This window comes from Eubalaena glacialis, chromosome 13 (assembly GCF_028564815.1).
Source record: "Eubalaena glacialis isolate mEubGla1 chromosome 13, mEubGla1.1.hap2.+ XY, whole genome shotgun sequence".
NCBI lineage: Eukaryota > Metazoa > Chordata > Mammalia > Artiodactyla > Balaenidae > Eubalaena > Eubalaena glacialis.
The window spans coordinates 21,779,505-21,802,599 of record NC_083728.1 but is presented as its reverse complement, the minus strand read 5'-3'; the positions used below and the strand labels follow the sequence as shown (position 1 = coordinate 21,802,599).

General features: G+C 36.7%; 1 protein-coding gene across 5 annotated transcripts in view; it reads left to right on the top strand.

Moving 5' to 3' along the window:
• RALGAPB (Ral GTPase activating protein non-catalytic subunit beta) overlaps nucleotides 1-23,095 on the top strand; it is a 104,635-nt gene that overhangs the window by 25,328 nt on the left and 56,212 nt on the right. For 3 of the 5 annotated variants that reach the window (XM_061210413.1, XM_061210411.1, XM_061210412.1), the window contains exons 4-9: nucleotides 4,493-4,656; nucleotides 6,225-6,411; nucleotides 8,964-9,095; nucleotides 19,188-19,366; nucleotides 20,417-20,565; nucleotides 20,692-20,908. In XM_061210413.1, coding sequence (XP_061066396.1) covers nucleotides 4,493-4,656; nucleotides 6,225-6,411; nucleotides 8,964-9,095; nucleotides 19,188-19,366; nucleotides 20,417-20,565; nucleotides 20,692-20,908 — 1,028 coding nt within the window. Of the gene's footprint in view, nucleotides 1-4,492; nucleotides 4,657-6,224; nucleotides 6,412-8,963; nucleotides 9,096-19,187; nucleotides 19,367-20,416; nucleotides 20,566-20,691; nucleotides 20,909-23,095 lie in introns of those variants that run through there. The other 2 variants (XM_061210414.1, XM_061210415.1) reach the window with 2 other exon arrangements.

The following is a 23,095-nucleotide window of genomic DNA, read 5'->3' as shown; positions in this document are numbered from 1 at the left end:
TATATGGCACAGGCAGAGTAGATTTAGCATAATTCTTAGGGGCCCTAGGACTTTCAGAATGGTGAATGAGCATTGGCTTCAACTTGAAGTCACCAGCTGCATTAGCCCCTAACAAGAGAGTCAGCCTGACCTTTGAAGCTTTGAAGCCAGGAGTTGACTTCTCTGTAGCTATGAAAGTCCTAGATGGCATCTTCTTCCAATAGAAGGCTGTAGGCTGTTTTGTCTCCATTGAAAATCTGTTGTTTAGTGTGGCCACTTTATCTTGGCTAGATCTTCTGGGTAACTTGCTACAGCTTTTACATTAGCAATTGCCGCTTTTTCTTGCACTTTTTTTTTTTTTTTTTTTTCTAATGGAGACATTTCCTTAACTTCATGAACCAACCTCTGCTGGCCTCAGACTTTCCTTCTGTAGCTTCCTCACTGCTCTCAGCCTTCATAGAACTGAAGAAAGTTAGGGGCCTGCTCTGGGGTAGGCTTTGGCTTAACGCAATGTTGTGGCTGGTTTGATATTCTATCCAGACACTAAAACTTTCTTCATATCAGTAGTAAGCCTGTTTCTCTTCTTATCATTTGTGTGTTCACTGGAGTAGCACTTTTGATTTCCTTCAAGGACTTTTCCTTTGCATTCACAATTTGACTAATTGGTGCAAGAGGTCTAGCTTCCAGCCTGTCTTGGCTTTTGACTTGCCTTCCTCACTAAGCTTAATCATTTCTACCTTTTTACAATGTTGTGTTAGACTCTGGTGTACAGCAAAGTGATTCAGTTTTTTGTGTATATATATATATACACACACATACATATATAAACACACACATATATATGTATATTCTTTTTCAGATTCTTTACCATTATAGGTTATTACAGGGTACTGAATATGGTTCCCTGTGCTATAAGGTAGGTCCTTGTTGTTTCTAGCTTTTGATTTAAAGTGAGAGACATATGATTCTCCTTTCACTTGAACACTTAGAGGCCATTGTAGGGTTATTAAATGGCCTAATTTTAATATTGCTATCTCTCAGGGAATAGGGAGGCCTGAGGAGAGGGAGAGAGCAGGAAAATGGCCGGTCGGTGGAGCAGTCAGAACACACACAACATTTATCAGTTAAGTTCGCTGTCTTGTATGGGCGTGGTTTGTAGTGCCCCAAAACAATTACAATAGTAACATCAAAGATCACTGATCATAGATCACCATAACAGATATAATAATGAAAATATTGCGAGAATTACCAAAATGTGGCACAGAGACACAAAGTGAGCAAATACAGTTGGAAAAATGGTGCCGATAGACTTGCTCAATCAGTGCAGGATTGCCACAAGTCTTCAATTTGTAAAAAAACTGCAATATCTGTGAAGTGCAACAGAATGAAGTGCAATACAATGAGGTATGCCTGTAAACTCCTTATCTTGTGTGGAATGCCTGCTGTAATCTGGCCCCTAACCAGGTTGGCTGCTGCTAATTCTCCGTGAGCCCTGCTCTTTGGTCAGACTCATAAATTAAACGTTCTCCCAAGACTCCTTAAAGATCTTCCTCATCATTACCTACTCTTTTGCCATCCTCATCCTCCTCTCCCTGTCCTAGTTGTCCACATCTCTCTCTTGATGGTTCATCTTAAATTCAGCCTTACCTGATCATCCAGGCCCATAGTGATCACACCTTCTTTGACCCTGTAGGGTACTTCCTGTGTACTTCTTGTATCTCTCCAGTTTTATTGCTTATCTTTTAAAATGTGTGTGTCTCATTTCCCCATCTAACCAACTTGAGGGTCGGAACTAGGTTATATGTAGTTTGGACTTCCACAGTACCTAGAGCAGTACTGGTATTACATTAGGGTGAATAAAATGCTGGTTGCTTACATTTATTGATTTCAAATAGAATTATAACAGGAAATGATGGGAAGTAAGTGGCATATTGTTTGTGGCTAAGCAGGTTCTTCTAAAATGATATAATACTTTTAATGCTTTCTTGTCATCCCATTTAGGAGACTAATTTACTAGGCTTTTTCTTAGTGCATGGGACAGTCTCATGGATAGTACAGTCACTGTGTTTGTTTCCTCTTTGTACTCTTACCAACTCTCAGTGCTTAGTTAGTTTGTATTGATGAGAAAAATCAATGGCATTTGAGTTAATTAGGATTTTGCTTTGGCTTTTCTCTTTTGAGAAACAATGACTATCTTATAAATTGTTCATCTTACTGTTTGGTAAGTAGCTTATTTTCTCAAAAGTGTGTGTGTGTGCATACTTCTAAGTGGGTGCTGAACTGAGTATTAGAGTTCTCATGGCCAGTAATGTCTTAGGGAGCTGAATATTTTCAGTGCTAAATATTGGGAGTTGTGATCTCATCTCCTATTACTGGAAGTTTCATTTTTTTTTTTTTTTGATTCAGATAGTTCACAAAATTGTCATCAAGTTTACTTAATTAGTTGTTTTTATGAAAACTAACACTCAGAATAGAGGAAACAGCCTCTACTACTTTGCTAGAGATTAAGTCAGAGTGGATGTAACCTTTCTCTTTTGCCTATCAGTTTTTGTTTTGTTTTTTTTTTTTGCATAATTGAGTGAAGAGTGACCCATCGTTTAAAATTGATTAGTGTTTTCATTGCTCAAATAAACTTCTTTAGAAAATGTGATGTTCTTCTAAAGCAGTGGTCGGCAAACTTTTTGTGAAGAGTCATATAGTAAATATTTTAGCCTTTGTGGGCCATACGGTGTCTGTCACAACTATTCATCTCTGCTGGTGTAGAGAAGCAGCCATAGATGATATATAAATAAATGAGCATGGTTGTGTTCCAATAAAACTTTATTTACAAAAACAGATAGCAGGCCAGATTTGACCCATTGGCCATACATAGTTCACCACCCCATGTTCTAGAACAGTTTTCTGAAGTTCACAAGTTGCTTTTGAAAATATTAAGGGGAAAGGAACATCTTTGGTGTTTAGACCTTTCTGTTTATTTTTCAGTAAAGATTACCTTGTTTCTCTTAGCTGTAGAAACTTGGACACTGCTCTTAAATTTAGGCTGTCTGAGTGAGGCTACAGTACCTAAGGAGCAGGTGTTTCCTTTTCTGCCACTGGGCAGGTAGTACCTAGAAAGGGTAGGTAGGCCTGGGTTACCATTTGGAAGGCTTCTAGTGTCATTGCTATCTTGCAAGAGTGTCACCCCCAGGACTGCTAGTGGTATTTTTCTTATTCTGGGTTTCCTCTTACATGGCTACATGGGTTTGGGGCTGTTATGTATTTCTTACTCGTCTTTAGTAGCCAGAGCAACAGACACAAGCTTGAGCCTCATGGCTTCCCATGGACTGGATTCAGATCAAACTGAACATGGGACATCTTCCTGCTCTTGGGGACTCTTGGCTTTGCCTAAGTGAATGTCTCATCATTTTACTTTAGATCTGACTTCTTTAGGGAAAACTTAAGGTTGTCATTTTTTGGCAACTCCAGTATAAGTTTCTGGTTTTCTGGGTCATGGCCCAGAATCTGAGAATCTTTATTCTAAGGTTGTAATGGGAGTTCTAAGGGCACTCACTTCATTTTCTGGATTTCTTGAGGCAGCTCTGCGATTCCCTACTCTGATTCAGACATGTTTTATGAATTTGTAACATGAGTCATAATATATAGAAACTTGGGCTCAAGATTTATTTCAGTAGTATTAGTTACTTGTCTTGGGTTTCACATGGGAACTCCAGAGGGCAGTTCAGCATTTGCTGATGCAGTGGGTTTACTATGATTCTTGAAATTCTCACGGTGATCCACTTTGGACAGTGGGGATAAGGGCTGGAGCTTGGACCTGATATATTGATCTAATTCTGTTGGAGAAACATGGTCCTGTGGACTAAAAAGCGTTATAAAACTGTTCTTCGGGAGTATCTTGGGTACCTTTGGAGCCCCCATCTTGGGTTATGTTGCCTTTTTTTTTTGTAGAGCAGCAGTAGCAGGTGCTCATTTCTGAGGCAATTGCCTCTATATCTCGTCAGTTTTGGGGACCTGTTAGGATATTCCGTTCTGTAGGCTCTTCTCTAGCAGACATTAGCTTCAGAGGGACTGTGAGCACTATGAAATCACGTGCAGGATTCTTGTAAATGTGTGTTTAAAATTTTTAAAAAGAATACAAAGGCCATTCTGCTGTGTGAGCAGCAGAAGTGGCTGTGGGTATTTGCTCATTCATTCAGCAGAAACCTATTGAGTATCTGTTGTATGTGCCAGGCGCAGTTCAGACTTCGAAAATCTAGCGGTGAAGTTTGTTTTGTATTATCCTCTATCTCCCCAGGAGCTCTTCAAGCTCTTTAAGAGTGGGAGGCTGAGATCCCAGAGGGCCAAACTGTATGACGAGGAAGTAACTTTGAACTGAAGAGGGTGCACCTAATTCTGTCTGCTGATGCTGTTAGGGAGTATCATTGGATCATTGCTTGCTGTGTCCAAAAGTCGCCTGTCCTTAACTGTTGCATTCTCTCCTCAAGGCTTGTCAGTGATGTCTGTCTGTCTTCTTCAGACAGGAACAGGGCTCCAGTCAGATCCGACTATGCTTACAGGTCCTGAGAGCCATTCAGAAACTGGCCCGTGAGTCATCCATTATGGCCCGAGAAACCTGGGAAGTCTTACTGTTGTTTCTTCTGCAGATTAATGACATACTTCTAGCACCACCAACCGTTCAAGGTTTGTTAATTTTTTTTCTAATTTATTTCTGAGCTCCAAATGCTGTTTACTTTTAGTCTCAATGAGTAGTAGACTCTGTGGGGATTTAAATTTTGGCACTACAGTTGACAAACCAAGATGAACAGTTCTTAGAATGGAAAACCCTCAAAGGCACAATGCAAAGTTATGTTACCTTCAGTGATGATTTTGCTAATATAGGGAGGGACTCAGTGAATTAATGCATGTTTGATAATGACAGTAACAGTAACTTGTTCAGTATATTAGGATAGAGCCTATATATGAAACAACTAATGTACCTGATTACAAAGTAGTTATCCAGGTAGACTCTGAAAACTTGATAGCTAGAAGATATTTTGTTTAGCAAATGAACCCTACAGAATCTTAAAGTGTTCTATTTGGAAGTATGACAGTATGTCATTCATTGCCTAGCCATTAAAAAGCCTCCAATTTTATAAGATTTTAGAGTGTATTTTAGACATCCTGCTTTGTATGCACAGTATACACAGACAATAAGTTGATATTCTAGATCCAAGTTCCCTTGTTGCTTATTCATCTGTGCAGTCTCTTTACTAACACATGTGAGTGTGCTTGTGCTCTCACACAAATGCAGTGTCCAGGAAGATATCTTAAAAAAAAACTAGAATTTTAGTGTTGCAAGGGACCCCATAATAGGAATACCCTGTCTGGTATTGATGATAGCTGGCCAGACACAGATAGTGTGTCTCTCTGCTACACACTCCCCATGCCAGGGACTTCAGCACCATGAGGCAGGCAATCCATCCACTTCTGGGGCTTATTATTGTTGAAACTTCATTTTTGCACATTTGAAATAGGAATCCTTAGAACTTTTCCTTCTCGTCCCAAGTTTGCCTTTGGAGCTATGCAGAGTACAGACCACTGCTGTTCTTCCTAGTTCCAGGGCTTGGAACAGAGGAGCAGCTCTGTTTTCATGGTTGAGGCTCTGTCCTGCCCAGCACCAGTCCTTCGGCTCCCTTCTTTGCCTCCCTCTCCCTTGAAGGGTAGCTTTCAAACACCTGAAGCATTTTATAGCAAAGTTTAGAGGTAAAAAGTCTTGGGTATTTGTTCTGATTCCTTTACTTATTGGCTGTGTGAACTTGGGCAAGTTACTTAAATTTCCTGAACCTGTTTTCTCATCTTCAAAATGGGTATAATCGATAATTGGTAAGAGATATTATAAACACCTATCCTGCAGAATTAATGTGTATGAGCTGTGTGCACAGAAACTGACTTATAGCAGTCGTTCATTATAGACACTCATCCTTTCCCTTCTTCCCTCTGTACTCCTTGTCCCACTGCTGGAAGATTCAATACGAATCGAGCAGGGCCACTTGAAAACTTTCGAAGTGATAATGGGTTGATGTATCCATGATTTCCTTCATAGGAGCTTCTAAGAATAGTTTTTTGTTCTCACTGTTAAGTGGTTATTTGAAAGTCAAAACTTAACATTGCAGTTATTTTAATTTTTTGACCAGTTCTCCCAAGTCAGTGAATTAAAGATTCTGCTTTACAAATAAGTATGCCAAAGATGTTTTCTTTTTGTTGGTAAGGTGGCATTGCTGAGAATCTAGCAGAGAAGTTGATTGGTGTTCTCTTTGAGGTTTGGTTACTAGCTTGTACTCGGTGCTTCCCAACACCTCCTTACTGGAAAACAGCCAAGGAGATGGTGGCTAACTGGAGGCACCACCCGGCAGTGGTGGAGCAGTGGAGCAAGGTCATCTGTGCGCTCACTTCAAGGTAAGTTATCATCATCCACTTGCCTTCCTTCATCCGTCTGGCCTTGGGTAGCTTTCCCCTAGTTCTGTGTCTTTCTGGGATTCACAGAGTACATGGTAAAAAGTCTCTATTCTGTGTCTCTTATTACTGTACTTTAGATAGAGAATCAAACCACTTTTTAAAAATAGATGTGTCAGTTTGGCTAGTGCCTGTCTAATCCAAAACATTTTAGATGAAGCAGGTATTTTGGAGAGGCAGATAAATTCTGAGCCCTACCACTCCCACCCCCAAAATCCCACTCTTATTCTGATTATTAAAATATTCGTGATCATTATTTTAAAAAAACAAACCAAAGAAAGGTATAACAGAAAGAGTTAAGTTCACCAGAAGTCTTATTATATATGTTTATACATAATTTTACAGAAATAGGACCATACTATAATGTTCTCCTGTGTAACCAAAGTAGGCAGTATTTTATTATAATAATTTAACTTTTTTTTTTTTTTTTTTTTTACCATTTATATGTAATGCCATCACTATTCTGTGAGTAAACTGTTAGGCTTCATTTTTTTCAGACTTGTTTTTTTCATTTCTTTTAATATGACTCTAAAAGCTGAGCATTCTTTTTTAAACATAATCACAATACCACTTACCACACCTAAACAAAATGTTAATAGTTTGTTAATATTGGTTAGCTGTTGAGTGTTCAGATGTCCCTGAATGTCTCAATTTTTTTTATAGTTGATTCCATTGAATCAGAACACAAACAAGGTCTGGACATTGTATTTAGTTGACATGTTTCTTAAGCCTATTTTAAACTGTAGGTTACTGTTCTCTCATTTTTATTTCCTTGCAGTTTTTTTGTTGAACTGGATTGTTTGTCTTATAGAATGCTTCACATTTTGGATTTTTCTGATTATGTCCTAGTTGTGTTAATTAGCATGTTCCTCTGTCCCCTGTATTTCCTGTCCACTGGTGGTTAGATCTAGAGACTTGATCTGATTCAGATTTGATTGGGGGTGGGGTAGTGGTGGAGGTGAGAACAGATCATTCGTAGCTGGTGTCATGTATCAGAAGGTAGACTGGTCGTTTTGAGAGTTAATAAATGTTTATCTCTTTATCATCGTTTAAACTAAGATGAAGGTTTGGAATATTCTATTGATTCTGGTATATCTTTGTGAATGTCAATATTATGAATCTATTTTTAAATAATACATCCTTTTATCTTGATTATAAAAGCAATACATGCTTATAATAGAAAATTTGGAAGATGTAGGGGGAAATATCCATCACTTACAAATAACCAAAGTTTGAATGTATTTTTTCTGTTTTCTCTTTTTTAAAAAATCTGTTTGAGATTATTTGATACAGTATTATCTGCTTTTTTTAATCTGTTGTTTGATTCTTGTCCCAGTAATTACATGTGCCTTTTTTCTTCCTAAATAGATCTCAAGATCATTTTTTAATGGCTTTATAGTTTTTCATTTTATAAATGGAATTGTAATTCATTTAATAATTTCCTTGCTGTTTTGATATTTAAGTTTTTCCCTGTGTTTTATTTTAAAAATATTGTTGATATGTGAGTACTTTATACATAGTCTTTGTGTATATTCTGGTTATTTTATTAAGACATAATCTTTAGATTATATAACTATAATAGATTATAATCTATTCTAATTATAATAGGTTAATAATTGGGTCAGAGGGCTTTGAACAGTTTTAATACATTTGGAATATTACTATTTAGTTAAGTAATTGAATTGTCAAATTCATTTTATGGCACACAGACCATAAATTCTAAACTTCATTTAAAGTTATGTAGCAGTTATTATGAATAAATTATAGCTTAGTTGTGTTGAAGGCGTTTGCAGTGCGATGAATCTTTTAAAAGTAATTTAAAGAATTTATTATTTATATTACGTGACTAATTATATAATCAACATAAGCATAATTGTGTATTATGATTATATGATTTGTTATTTGCAATTATAAAGTAAACTTTTAGGTAATTTTTAATTTTATAAAGTAATATTTAATTTGTAATTTATGTTATAGTATATATTATAAAATTATGTATAATTATATACACCATTGTATGTTACATGTTATACATATTATAATGTTATATACAAGATGTATTATAAAATTTATATGAGATATAATATTTAATTTATAAAATCACTTATATGATAATTATAATAAAATCATATAAGTAAAATAAACTTACAATTAAATACATAAATTTATAAAATTATAAAGAAATTTTATAAGTAAATAAAATAAACATAAATTATATAACTTAAAAATATATGAACTAAATTATAAATAACATTAATTATTTAAAAAAAGAAATACATGTTTTAAAAAATCCTTTACAAAACTGGAAATCCTCTTCCAGTTTATCTATTTTATAAACAAGGGTTTTCATTTATTTTATTCACTTCAATGAGGTATAATACAAGTTTCATCTATTTTCTCTTATCATATTTCTCTTAGTATATTTTAATGCTTGAATGTTATTTTCCATTCTGTTACAAAATGAACTTGGTGGTGTGATTTTTTTTATTTTCTAGATTGCTACGCTTTACATATGGTCCTTCATTTCCTCCATTTAAAGTTCCCGATGAAGATGCCAGTCTGATCCCTCCTGAAATGGATAATGAGTGTGTTGCACAGACATGGTTTCGCTTTTTACATATGTTGAGGTACTGTTGTTGTTGTATTTCATGTGGTCTTTACGCAGTGAGTGTCTTAGGGCAGGAACGGTGCTATAACTCCTTGTTGGAGTTCACAGTGTGGCTGTGAAGCCCAGTCATCAGATGGAGCCAAATTGGACAGCACACACATCTACATCATGTGCCCCTGCTCTCCCCGTCCCAGCAGGGTCAGGCTGTCCTCAGCTGCTCTTGGGCCACACTCTCTAGAGGCTTGTTCCCTATAGTAGTTGCAGCATTTGTTCTCTTGCCTGTTGGTGCAGCTTGGATGATGATCTCTCTCCCAGGACTTTGTCACATTCTGTGGGGACTGGAGACTAGCTTGTTCCTCTCTGTGACCAGCACTGACTGGTCAGTCTGGCTCTCAGGACCTCTCCTCCAGTAGCGTTGTTTAAAATTTCACTGAGGGTACACCATAAAATTTCACAGAGGGACAAATTGCTAAAAGTAATACTTCATGCTCTTTCTTTTTTTATAGTAATTCTATTCAATTCAATTTCATTGCTTCCTACCTTTCTCTCTACTAGCCCCATCCTTGTGCTCTGTGGAACTTTGGTTCTGTTGTATACTGTCTTGATTTGTAAACTTTTTCCTTGCATATCTTTTCTTTCTGGTTTGACGAGCCTCATTTTTCTATTTGTGTATTAGTGATTCTAAATTACTCTGTATGACCTGTTTATAAGTTAGGGATCTTAACCACTTTCTATCATTTTTTTTCAGTTTGTATTGTGTGTTTTTCATCTTTCAGTGATTTTAGTTTATTTTTTTAAATCTGTCTTTTTCTGTGATTATTTTCTGTTTCCTTTAAGATTAGAAAGTCTTTGTGTTCTTTGATCAGATAGATATTCACCTATGATTTCTTCTGACTTTGTTTCCTTTGTGCCATTAAGTTCCTTTATATATATGGGTTTTGTCTTTGGGTCACATATTATTCCATTGATCTTTTAATTCATTCTTATAGGAGATTAACACTTTTAATTATTTTAACCTTATAATAGTTATTGATATTTGGTGGGACTAATATCTTTTTCCCTAAAACATTTCTTGGAATATTTTTTAAAATCTCTTCTTGCCTGTTTAACATTTGAGATGAATTTTAGAATCCGTTTGACATGTTACAAAACACAAGTGAACAGAAGAACCTCACAAAACCTTTTGGGGTTTGGAGTGTGTGTTAATTAGGGTAAGGAACATGTCCTCCTTTAGTAGATGAACCTGAAAATCTTAGTGGCTTAGTACAGTATGTTTAATAAAGTCTTGGGTAAGGAGCAGCTCTGCTTAGGTAGTTGTTCAGGGACCCAGGCTGGCAGAGTCTCTGCCATCTTCAACATGTGGCTTTATTAGGGCCTTAACTTTGTAGGCAGGTGCCTCTGTATCTGGCTAGAAGATGGAAAAGAGAGAGAGCAGGAAAATTGTGTGGAAGGTTTTCATGGACCAGCTCCTGAAGTGTGATGTAAATCACTGCTACCCATATTCCATTGGCTGGAACTCAAACATATGCCACACTTAATTGCAAGAGAACATAGGAGGAAAAGAGAAGCTAGTGAACATCTAACCAGACTCTGCCAAAGATGAGAATTGCATTAAGCTTGTATTTATATTTAGGAACAGCTGACATCTTAATATATTGTGTTTGCTTTTCTAAGAGTAGGTATTTTTCTTTTTTAGAATCTTATTTAATTAATTAATTAATTAATTAATTTAGGTTTTGTTGGGTCTTTGTTGCTGTGCATGGGCTTTCTCTAGTTGAGGCAAGCGGGGGCTACTCTTCATTGCGGTGTGCAGGCTTCTCATTGTCATGGCTTCTCTTGTTGCAGAGCACAGGCTCTAGAGCGCAGGCTCAGTAGTTGTGGCACATGGGCTTAGTTGCTCTGCAGCATGTGGGATCTTCCCGGGCCAGGGATTGAACCCATGTCCCCTACATTGGCAGGCGGGTTCTTAACCACTGCACCACCAGGGAAGCCCCTAGAATCTTAAATATCTTGCAGAAGTGTTTTGTAGTTTTCTTCACAGAGATCTGCATAATTTTTTTCTTTTTACCATTATTCCTATGTATTTATTGCTGATGTTGTGAAAGGCTAACTTTTTTTCTACTGTTAAATCTTGTAAGTGGCTATTGCTGCTGTAAAGAAAGTGTTTTACTTATTTTATTTTTGTATATTTTTTATATGTTTGGGATTTTAAAATGCTCTGAGTATTTCACTGATTCTTTTTAAATTTCTAGATATAATGAACACATATCTGCAAATAAATGTCTCCTTTCTAGTAATTCATACTCGAATCTGTGGTAATTAATTACAAGTGCTTTGATTGCAGTAAGATCTGTATATGAGTTCATGTTCTGCTACGTTTTTCTTTGTGAACTTGAGCAAGCAGTTTAGTCTCTCTGAGTCTCAGTCTCTTTTTAATCTATACAATGGGGATAATAATAGTATCCATCTTGTTATAAGTATTGAAGATAAAGTATGTAAAACAGTACGTCTAATGCTTGAAAAGTTGCCATTGTTGTTATAATTATTTTTGTATGTGTTTTACTACATTAGGCAGAATTTCTAGTACATTGTTGAGTTAAAATGATACTGTTTTGGCATCCTTTCATTCTGATTTTCATTGGAATGCCTCTATTGCGTGAAATTTTGAGTGGGATATTGGTTGTTGATATTAGATGGTTATTCTTTTTTATGTTCCTGATTTCCTAAGCAATTAAAAAATTTTAAATTTAAAAATATAAGTAAAATCAGAAATAGTACTGAATTATTTTCAAATCATATTTTGGCATCCATTTAAACAATTAAATGTTTTTTCTTCTTTTACCTATTGATAGTATGTTAATTTTCCCCCAGTACTGAATCATCCTTCATTGTTTAGAGAAAAATTCTGCTTGGTTATGGAATGCTGTTCTATTGAATCATCCTTCCTTGTTTAGAGAAAACTTCTGCTTGGTTATGGAATGCTATTTTAATGTTTTCCCAGATTATCTCCGTTTCTATTTTTTGACTAATTTATATTTTGGTAACTTAAATAGGAAACTACCTATCTTTTTCTATGCTCTGTTGCATGAAAGTTATATATTTCTTAAGAGTTTGTAGTTCTTGGATAATCTTTTCCTATTCCTTCACTATTAATTGATCTCTTCAGGCTCTGTCTTTCTTCTTGAGCTGAAAGATTTTAGTATTTTAGTCAGGGTTTTTTTTGATATACAGAATAGGAACTTACTTAAACAAATGCAGGTGAAAAAGAGGGGTTATTGTGTGATGATAGAGAGGTCTCACTGGGCTCCAAGAAGCAGTGAACATTCAATCATGATAGGGAGGGATCAAGGCAGCCTTGGGACAGGCTGCTCTATTGTCTGTCTCTTGGCATTTTTGCTCCTCTTGGGCATATGCACTGCTGTCTTTCGCTGGCAGGCTCCCCCTGAACCCCTGTTTCTTCCTCCCCAGTTTTCGGTATCAAACAGATACGAATTTAGCAGAGCTCTGCTGGACTGAGGTGTAGTCCATTCCAAGCTTACTGCTTATTTTTCTGATTTTTGAACATAGAACTAATCCCCAGTAGGTACTGCTACTAGAGACTTCTTATCTTCTCTGTGCCACATAGTGGACCACAGTTCTTTGGATACAGTGTACTAACACTAGAAGCCCCTTTTCCATACGTGCACACACACGCCCCGTCCCCACTTGCAGTTATGTGAAATTCAGAGTCTGAGTAGATGGAGAAAGGTTGCAAAGGCTCAGGGCATCTATAAACCACTGATTTATGTTTCTCAGCCTAGTTCTTTTCGTCTTGAAGCTAGTGGAAGTTCTTTCCAGGTGCTGGCTGTAGGTTGACTAACAATATTACTTTGGGTTGGAAAGGCTGTTTAATGGACAGTTAAGCAGACTATTTTGAGTGGAAGCCTAAATCTATTTTTTAATGGAAATGTTTAAAATTATTTATATATAAAATATACCTCAAGCCCATTGTTTTAAATACATTGAAATGGGTCTGCTGCCCTATCCTACCTGTCTGCCACACATGCTGGGGTGTTGCTCCAGGACCTTATTTCAGACATCCGTGTGGCTGACAGGGTCGTGGTGCTCCGGCCTGGTGTCAGGCCTGAGCCTCCAAGGTGGGAAAGCCAAGTCCAGGACATTGGACCACCAGAGACCTCCCGGTCCCACGTAATATCAGTAGGCAAGAGCTCTCCCAGAGATCTCCATCTCAGTGCTAAGACCCAGCTCCACCCAACGGCCAGCAAGCTCCAGCTTGGCTGGACACCATACCAAACAACTAGCAAGACAGGAACACAACCCCATGCATTAGCAGAGAGGCTGCCTAAAATCATACTAAGTTCACAGACACCCCAAAACACACCCACCACCGGATGCAGCCCTGCCCACCAGAAAGACAAGATGCAGCCCCACCCACCAGAACACAGGCACCAGTTCCCTCCACTAGGAATCCTACACAAGCCACTGAACCAACCTCACCCACTGGGGGCAGACACCAAAAACAACGGGAACTATGAACCTGCAGCCTGCGAAAAGGAGACTCCAAACACAGTAAGTTAAACAAAATGAGAAGACAGAGATATATGCACCAGGTGAAGGAGCAAGGTAAAAACCCACCAGACCAAACAAATGAAGAGGAAATAGGCAGTCTACCTGAAAAAGAATTCAGAGTAATGATAGTAAAGAGGATCCAAAATCTTGAAAATAGAATGGAGAAAATACAAGAAATGTTTAACAAGGACCTAGAAGAACTGAAGAGGAAATAAACAATGATGAATAACATAATAAATGAAATTAAAAATTCTCTAGAAGGAATCAATAGCAGAATAACTGAGGCAGAAGAACGGATAAGTGACCTAGAAGATAAAATAGTGGAAATAACTACTGCAGAGCAGAATAAGGAAAAAAGAATGAAAAGAATTGAGGACAGTCTCAGAGACCTCTGGGACAACATTAAACACACCAACATTTGAATTATATGGGTCCCAGAAGAAGAAGAAAAAAAGAAAGGGTCTGAGAAAATCTTCAAAGAGATAATAGTTGAAAACTTCCCTAATATGGGAAAGGAAAGAGTCAATCAAGTCCAGGAAGCGCAGAGTCCCATACAGGATAAATCCAAGGAGAAACATGCCAAGACACATATTAATCAAACTATCAGAAATTAAATATGAAGAAAAAATATTAAAAGCAGCAAGGGAAAAGCAACAAATAACATACAAGGGAATCCCCATAAGATTAACAACTGATCTTTCAGCAGAAACTCTGCAAGCCAGAAGGGAGTGGCAGGACATATTTAAAGTGATGAAAGAGGAAAACCTACAACCAAGATTACCCAGCAAGGATCTCATTCAGATTCGACAGAGAAATTAAAACCTTTATAGACAAGCAAAAGTTAAGAGAATTCAGCACCACCAAACCAGCTTTACAACAACTGCTAAAGGAACTTCTCTAGGCAGGAAACACAAGAGAAGGAAGAGACCTACAAAAACAAACCCAAAACAACAAAGAAAATGGTAATAGGAACATACATATCGATAATTACCTTAAATGTAAATGGATTAAATACTCCAACCAAAAGACATAGACTGGCTGAATGGATACAAAAACAAGACCCATATATATGCTGTCTACAAGAGACCCACTTCAGACCTAGAGACACATACAGACTGAAAGTGAGGGGGTGGAAAAAGATGTTCCATGCAAATGGAAATCAAAAGAAAACTGGAGTAGCAATTCTCATCTCAGACAAAATAGACTTTAAAATAAAGACTGTTACAAGAGACAAAGAATGACACTACATAATGATCAAGGGATCAATCCAAGAAGAAGATATAACAATTGTAAATATTTATGCACCCAACATAGGAGCACCTCAATACATAAGGCAAATGCTAGCAGCCATAAAAGGGGAAATTGACAGTAACACAATCATAGTAGGGGACTTGAACACCCCACTTTCACAAATGGACAGATCATCCAAAATGAAAGTAAATAAGGAAACACAAGCTTGAAATGACACATTAGGCGAGATGGACTTAATTGATATTTATAGGACATTCCATCCAAAAACAACAGAATACACTTTCTTCTCAAGTGCTCATAGAGCATTCTCCAGGATAGATCATATCGTGGGTCACAAATCAAGCCTTGGTAAATTTAAGAAAGTTGGAATTGTATCAAGTATCTTTTCTGACCACAACGCTATGAGACTAGATATCATTTACAGGAAAAAAACTAAAAAATACACACATGGAGCCTAAACAATACGTTACTAAATAACCAACAGATCACTGAAGAAATCAAAGAGGAAATCAAAAAATACCTAGAAACAAATGACAATGAAAACACGACGACCCAAAACCTATGGAATGCAGCAAAAGCAGTTCTAAAAGGGAAGTTTATAGCAATACAGTCCTACCTCAAGAAACAAGACAAATCTCAAATAAACAACGTAACCTTACACCTAAAGCAGTTAGAGAAAGAAGAACAAAATAAACCCCAAAGTTAGCAGAAGGAAAGAAATCATAAAGATCAGATCAGAAATAAATGAAAAAGAAATGAAGGAAACAATAGCAAAGGTCAATAAAACAAAAAGCTGGTTCTTTGAGAAGATAAACAAAATTGATAAACCACCTGCCAGACTCATCAAGAAAAAAAGGGAGAAGACTCAAATCAACAGAATTAGAAATGAAAAAGGAGAAGTAACAACTGACACTGCAGAAATACAAACGATCATGAGAGATTACTACAAGCAACTGTTTGCCAATAAAATGGACAACCTGGAAGGAATGGACAAATTCTTAGAAAAGCACAACCTTCCAATGGAAGACCGAACCAGGAAGAAATTGAAAATATAAACAGACCAATCACAAGTACTGAAATTGAAACTGTGATTAAAAATCTTCCAACAAACAAAAGCCCAGGACCAGATGGCTTCATAGGTGAATTCTATCAGACATTTAGAGAAGAGCTAACACCTATCCTTCTCAAACTCTTCCAAAATATAGCAGAGGGAGGAGCGCTCCCAAACTCGTTCTACGAGGCCACCATCACCCTGATGCCAAAACCAAAGATGTCACAAAAAAAGAAAACTACATGCCAGTATTACTGATGAACATAGATGCAAACATCCTCAACAAAATACTAGCAGACAGAATCCAACAGCACATTAAAAGGATCATACACCATGATCAAGTGGGGTTTATCCCAGGAATGCAAGGATTCTTCAGTATATGCAAATCAATCAATGTGATATACCATACTAACAGATTGAAGGGTAAAAACCATATGATCATCTCAACAGATGCAGAAAAAGCTTTCGACAAAATCAACACCCATTTATGATAAAAACTCTCCAGAAACCAGGCATAGAGGGAACCTACCTCAACATGATAAAGGCCTTATATGACAAACCCACAGCCAACATCGTTCTCAATGGTGAAAAACTGAAACCATTTCCTCTAAGATCAGGAACAAGACAAGGTTGCCCACTCTCACCACTATTATTCAACATAGTTTTGGAAGTTTTAGCCACAGCAATCAGAGAAGAAAAAGAAATAAAAGGAATCCAAATCGGAAAAGAAGTAAAACTGTCACTGTTTGCAGATGACATGATACTATACATAGAGAATCCTAATGATGCTACCAGACAACTACTAGAGCTAATCAGTGAATTTGGTAAAGTAGCAGGATACAAAATTAATGCACAGAAACCTCTTGCATTCCTGTACACTAATGATGAAAAATCTGAAAGAGAAGTTAAGGAAACACTCCCATTTACCATTGCAACAAAAAGAATAAAATACTTAGGAATAAACCTACCTAAGAAGACAAAAGACCTGAATGCAGAAAACTATAAGACACTGATGAAAGAAATTAAAGACGATATAAACAGGTGGAGAGATATACCATATTCTTGGTCTGGAAGAATCAACATTGTGAAAATGACTGTACTACCCAAAGGAATCTACAGATTCAATGCAGTACTTATCAAACTACCAATGGCATTTTTCACAGAACTAGAACAAAAAGTTTTGCAATTTGTATGGAAACACAAAGACCCCAGATAGCCAAAGCAATCTTGAGAAAGAAAAACGGAGCTGGAGGAATCAGGCTCCCTGACTTCAGACTCTACTATGAAGCTGCAGTAATCAAGACAGTATGGTACTGGCACAAAAAACAGACATATAGATGACTGGAACAGGATAGAAAGCCCAGAGATAAACCCACACACATATGGTCACCTCATCTTTGATAAAGGAGGCAAGAATATACAATGGAGAAAAGACAGCCTCTTCAACAAGTGGTACTGGGAAAACTGGACAGCTACATGTAAAAGAATGAAATTAGAACACTTCCTAACACCATACACAAAAATAAACTCAAAATGGATTAAAGACTTAAATGTAAGGCCAGACACTATAAAACTCTTAGAGGAAAACATAGGCAGAACACTCCATGACATAAATCACAGCAAGATCTTTTTTGATCCACCTCCTGGAGAAATGGAAATTAAAAAAAAATAAACAATTGGGACCTAATGAAACTTAAAAGCTTTTGCACAGCAAAGGAAACCATAAACAAGATGAAAAGACAACCCTCAGAATGGGAGAAAATATTTGCAAACGAAGCGACTGACAAAGGATTAATCTCCAAAATATACAAGCAGCACATGCAGCTCAATGTCAAAAAAACAAACAACCCAGTCCAAAAATGGGTGGAAGACCTAAATAGACATTTCTCCATAGAAGATATACAGATTGTCAACAAACACATGAAAGGGTGCTCAACATCACTAATCATTAGAGAAATGCAAGTCAAAACTACAATGAGGTATCACTTTACACCGGTCAGAATGGCCATCATCAAAAAATCTAGAAACAATAAATGCTGGAGAGGGTGTGGAGAAAAGGGAACCCTCTTGCACTGTTATTGGGAATGTAAATTGATACAGCCACTATGGAGAACAGTATGGAGGTTCCTTAAAAAACTAAAAATGGAACTACCATACGACCCAGCAATCCCACTACTGGGCATATACCCTGAGAAAACCATAATTCCAAAAGAACCATGTCCCACAATGTTCATTGCAGCACTATTTACAATAGCCAGGACATGGAAGCAACCTAAGTGTCCATCAACAGATGAATGGATAAAGAAGATGTGGCATATATATACAGCCATAAAAGAAACGAAATTGAGTTATTTGTACTGAGGTTGATGGACCTAGAGTCTAATACAGAGTGAATGAAGTAAGTCAGAAAGAGGAAAACAAATACTGTATGCTGACACATATATTTGAAATCTAAAAAAAATGGATATAATGAACCTAGGGGCAGGACAGGAATAAAGACGCAGACGTAGAGAATGGACTTGAGGACACGGGGGTGGGGAGGGAAGGGTAAGCTGGGACGAAGTGAGAGAGTAGCATGGACATACATACACTACCAAACGTAAAATAGATAGCTAGTGGGAAGCAGCTGCATAGCACAGGGAGATCAGCTTGGTGTTTTGTAACCACCTAGAGGCATGGGACTGATTCAGTTTGTTGTACAGCAGAAACTAACACAACATTGTAAAGCAATTATACTCCAATAAAGATGTTAAAATAAATAAATTAAAAAAATATGGAACAGAAAAAAAATAAATACATTGAAATGTATGGCTTTAGTATGTGCACATGAACACAAACACTAATCCCAATTTTCACATAGTTTTTAAAAAATTGGAAATGTTAATATTAAAGTAAGATTTTCTCCTTGGGGTTCTTGTTGATTTATTTATAGTTTTACCATTCCATTGCTTAATTCCAAACATATTACAAAATATCCATGTATACGTTAAAAAAATTAAAAACTAGTCTTATTTTGATTCTCATTCTCTGAATAGGCAAAGTAGGTTCATGTAAGCACACTGCAGGTCTTCTGTAAAGTAGTGTTGATGTTTGAGTCCCTAGTTTATTAAATACAGATTAATCTCCTCTCTGAATCAAAGAAACAGGCACAAACAGCCTGTTCTTAAATTAGATTGCATGCATTTTATTGCTAAAGAAATTTCTAAATGTATAATTAATTCTTGCTCTCTCTTTTGATAGTAATCCCGTGGATTTGAGTAACCCAGCCATTATAAGCTCTACTCCCAAATTTCAGGAACAGTTCTTAAATGTGAGCGGAATGCCGCAAGAATTGAATCAGTATCCCTGCCTTAAACATCTGCCTCAAATATTTTTTCGTGCCATGCGTGGAATCAGCTGTCTGGTGGATGCATTCTTAGGTGAATTTTGTGTATGTTGCTAGATGTTTGAAGATAACTCTAGAGTCTAGTTTTAGAAACTTTTGTGGACAGCCCAAAGCAAAAGATGAACAGAGTTGATTACAAATAATAACCTGGGAAAAATTATTTGCAACGAGTGTGATAGCTAGAGGGTTTTTGTTATTATTATATAAATAGATCAAATAATGCAAAGAAAAAGAATAAGACCTGGTAGATAAATGGACAAAGACTATGAATAAATAATTTGCAAAAGAGAAAAGTGTTCATTCTCACTAGTAATCCAAGAAAATACAGATTACAATGCATTAGGTATCATTCTTATGTGAATCATTAGGAAGCAGTTTATACTTTTTGTGAACCGTTGTTTTAAACTGTTTTTCACATGAAAAGTCAGAATTTTTTTAACCTGTTAAAAGGCAGCGATATTTAATACCTATCATTTTCAAAAACGTTTTGTTATGTGCAATTAATATATTACAGAGGTAATATATTAGTTCAGTTAACTTTGGCTGCCACCTAGCCAAAAGTACTAGTGGTTTAAACAAGGTAGTTTACTTTCACACGTGTTAAGTGCAGGACTAAGCTGTATACAGGGCTGCTATAGCAGTTCCACCATTGTCAGAGACCCAAGGCCCTTCCATCTTCTGGCTCTTCATCCTTTGTACACACTCTCATGGGCCATGATGGCTGAAAGAGTTCCAGCTATCCTGTTCAGGAATTGGGAAGGAAGGAGCATCTACCTTTGATTGGTTCTTTTAAGGAGATTTCTTGGGGAAGACCCACCCAATATTTGCCCACTTCTCTATGGTCAGAACATGGCCACATCTGGCTGTAAGGGAGCCTTCAAAGGGCAGTTGTTTATTCTGGGTAGCCATGTCTAGCTAAAATTTGTGTTTTGTAACTCAGGAAGAAAGGACAAATTGATATTGGGAGGCAGTTAGCAGTCTCTGCTGTAGTCTGTTGTGAGCCTTCACTGGTGTTGCTTGAGGAAGATTTACTGACCACATATTTTGAACTATGAAGAATAACTCCATTTATCTTTCTTTAAAGGCATTTCTAGACCCCGATCAGACAGTGCTCCTCCAACACCCGTGAATAGATTGAGTATGCCTCAAAGCACTGCTGTCAATACCACCCCACCACATAACCGGAGGCACCGGGCTGTTACTGTGAATAAGGCCACCATGAAGACAAGCACAGTAAGTTTTCATGACCATTGTTATACTGTATAAAATGGGCTTTTTAATCTGCCCTCCTTTTAAAAAATCCTGCTGTTTTCTCAAACTTTTCATGAGTGTGGCTATATTCTTGTGTTCTTCTAATAGGTTAGTACTGCTCACGCCTCAAAAGTTCAGCACCAGACATCCTCCACCTCTCCTCTGTCAAGTCCAAATCAGACTAGTTCAGAGCCCCGGCCACTGCCTGCCCCACAGAGACCAAAGGTTAACAGCATCTTGAATCTCTTTGGATCATGGTTATTTGATGCAGCATTTGTTCACTGTAAACTTCATAATGGGATAAACAGAGACAGCAGCATGACTGGTAAATATTGCTCAAGAAATACGTTGTCATTTTTTTCTTTTCTTTTTTTTCTTTTTAATCTTTCCTACCTGCAAGATTAATATGTATCTTAAAAAGCTCTCTGTCTCTGACCAAGCAGTGTCTTGTGCTTAACCCCTTCCAGCTGAAGTAATTTTGAAAGTTTCCCTACTTGTCCTTTTTATGTTTGTTCTATGAGGTTTGGCTTTTGTCTGGCTTTTGTCTAACACTTCAGGTTAGCCACTTTTTGTTAAACCAGATTCCTTTCAGTAGGTGACCTGGAAGTTCCCTTCATGTCAGCCAGGATAATAATATTGATATAAAGAATTAAACATAATTGACCAGAAATTTATTCGTAAGAAGTGTTTTCTTAGATTTTGACAGCCATTCACTCATTACTACATATAAATATCAGAAAATTTCTGCTTCACAGAAGACTCTAACCTTTTAGGTTTTAGTCTAGACAACTTTATTTCAAGGGCACACTTTGAAAAATATATTTTCTCTGTAAGTAAATAAGACTGGTGAAGAATTAATAACTCAACCCTGATATCTTCATTTAGATTTTATTATAGGAATGAAATTCTATCTAAATCTGATTTTTGTCATCTTACCATTATACATGGAAGTAGTGGCATAGGGTGCAGGATGGAAGGCTGGGGTACTGCAGAATATACTGAATATTTATGACTGTTTTATAGAGCTGAACAATAAAAATGGCTAGCACTTATTGATCTGCAGTTACTCTGTGCCAGGCACTATGCTTTATGAATTAACTGTGCTTTATGTAATAATATAATTAATATTGGTTGGTTGGTAAGAGAAGCACTTTTCCACTGGGATTGGAAATAACTTGAGATAAAAGGATGCCTAATTGCATTAGATTATGCATCTCTAGGGAGAGTGTTAATTTCAAGGATAAAACTAATAAAATGGTCATAAGGGTCTCTGCTTTCTCTCAGAAATGCATTCTTTGTTATTATGTATCATCTTGGAACTAAGGGTCTATGACTGTTAGCATTATATACATGTAAATTATTTTGGTTGTTCTTACAAATCTTTAAATAATTTAGAAAAGTAGTGCATATAAAGGCGTTTTCAGGAATATAATTTGAGATTGCATGATTGAGTTTAGGGATTCCTTTGTTTATTTTGTTCAAATGCAGACACTTTATATTCTACCATTTCCATATTTTATTTGCAAGTTTGACTTATGGATAAGTAAATGTACTTATTTGATGACTAAATGAAAACATTTAAAAAACATTTTGGCTTATGTTTTCTTATGTTCATGTGCCTTATATTTTGAATTTTATGACCCATGTTTATATTTATTAATTTGTATTGTATATTCTAGATTGAGTTAGTCATATTTTTATTTTTTATTTTTATTAAGATACAATTCTTTACAGTGTAACTTTTGGGTATCAAGCTGTTGACACTAAAATCCCTGAATCCAGAGTGGTTCAACCTGCTGCTTCCTTGGTGGGCTTGCTTAAAGGGAATTTATAGATCTTCCCACTCTCTAGGGAGTTTTTAACAGCTTTTCTCACCCTCTTGTGCCAAAAGATAGAAACTAGAATTCAAATCATGTGTGGGCTACAAATTCCTACTTTTAACTCTTACCATTTTCTTTGGTGGGGAAAGGATAGAAGCTCTTCTTCCCCCACCTTGTGTTCAGAGATGAGAAAGGCTGTTGTATTACCCAGGAGATAGGAGGTGTCCAGATAGCTGAATGGGTTAGAGTGCTGTTGGGTGCTACTCTTGAGGTCTTGGGGGTGGTGGGAAGTTTGAGAATACTGACTCTGTTAGTCTGCTCTCTAAGTACTGGCTGCCATCAAGGAATTCTGCCATGTAGTTCACCTCTAACTTAAAATGTTTGCTTCTGTGAACTGGTTAGCTTTAGAGTTACATGACAGTACACTGTGCTTTGTAATTGTAACATTGAGCTGGGAAGGGTTAATGAACTAAAATTTTAATGCACGTTATGGGCAGTTCAAAACCTCAATTTTTTGTAGTGTAATTTTCTTCGTTCATTGTTTTGCATGATACAAAAATCATAATTTTGGATCTGAATGCACAATTTCCTGTTTTTGAACTAGCTTGTGGTATCATAAAGCTTTTAATCTAACTTTTAAAAAGCTAAAAAGCTTCTTAACTTATTGTAAAATTTCACCATCTTTAAAGTAT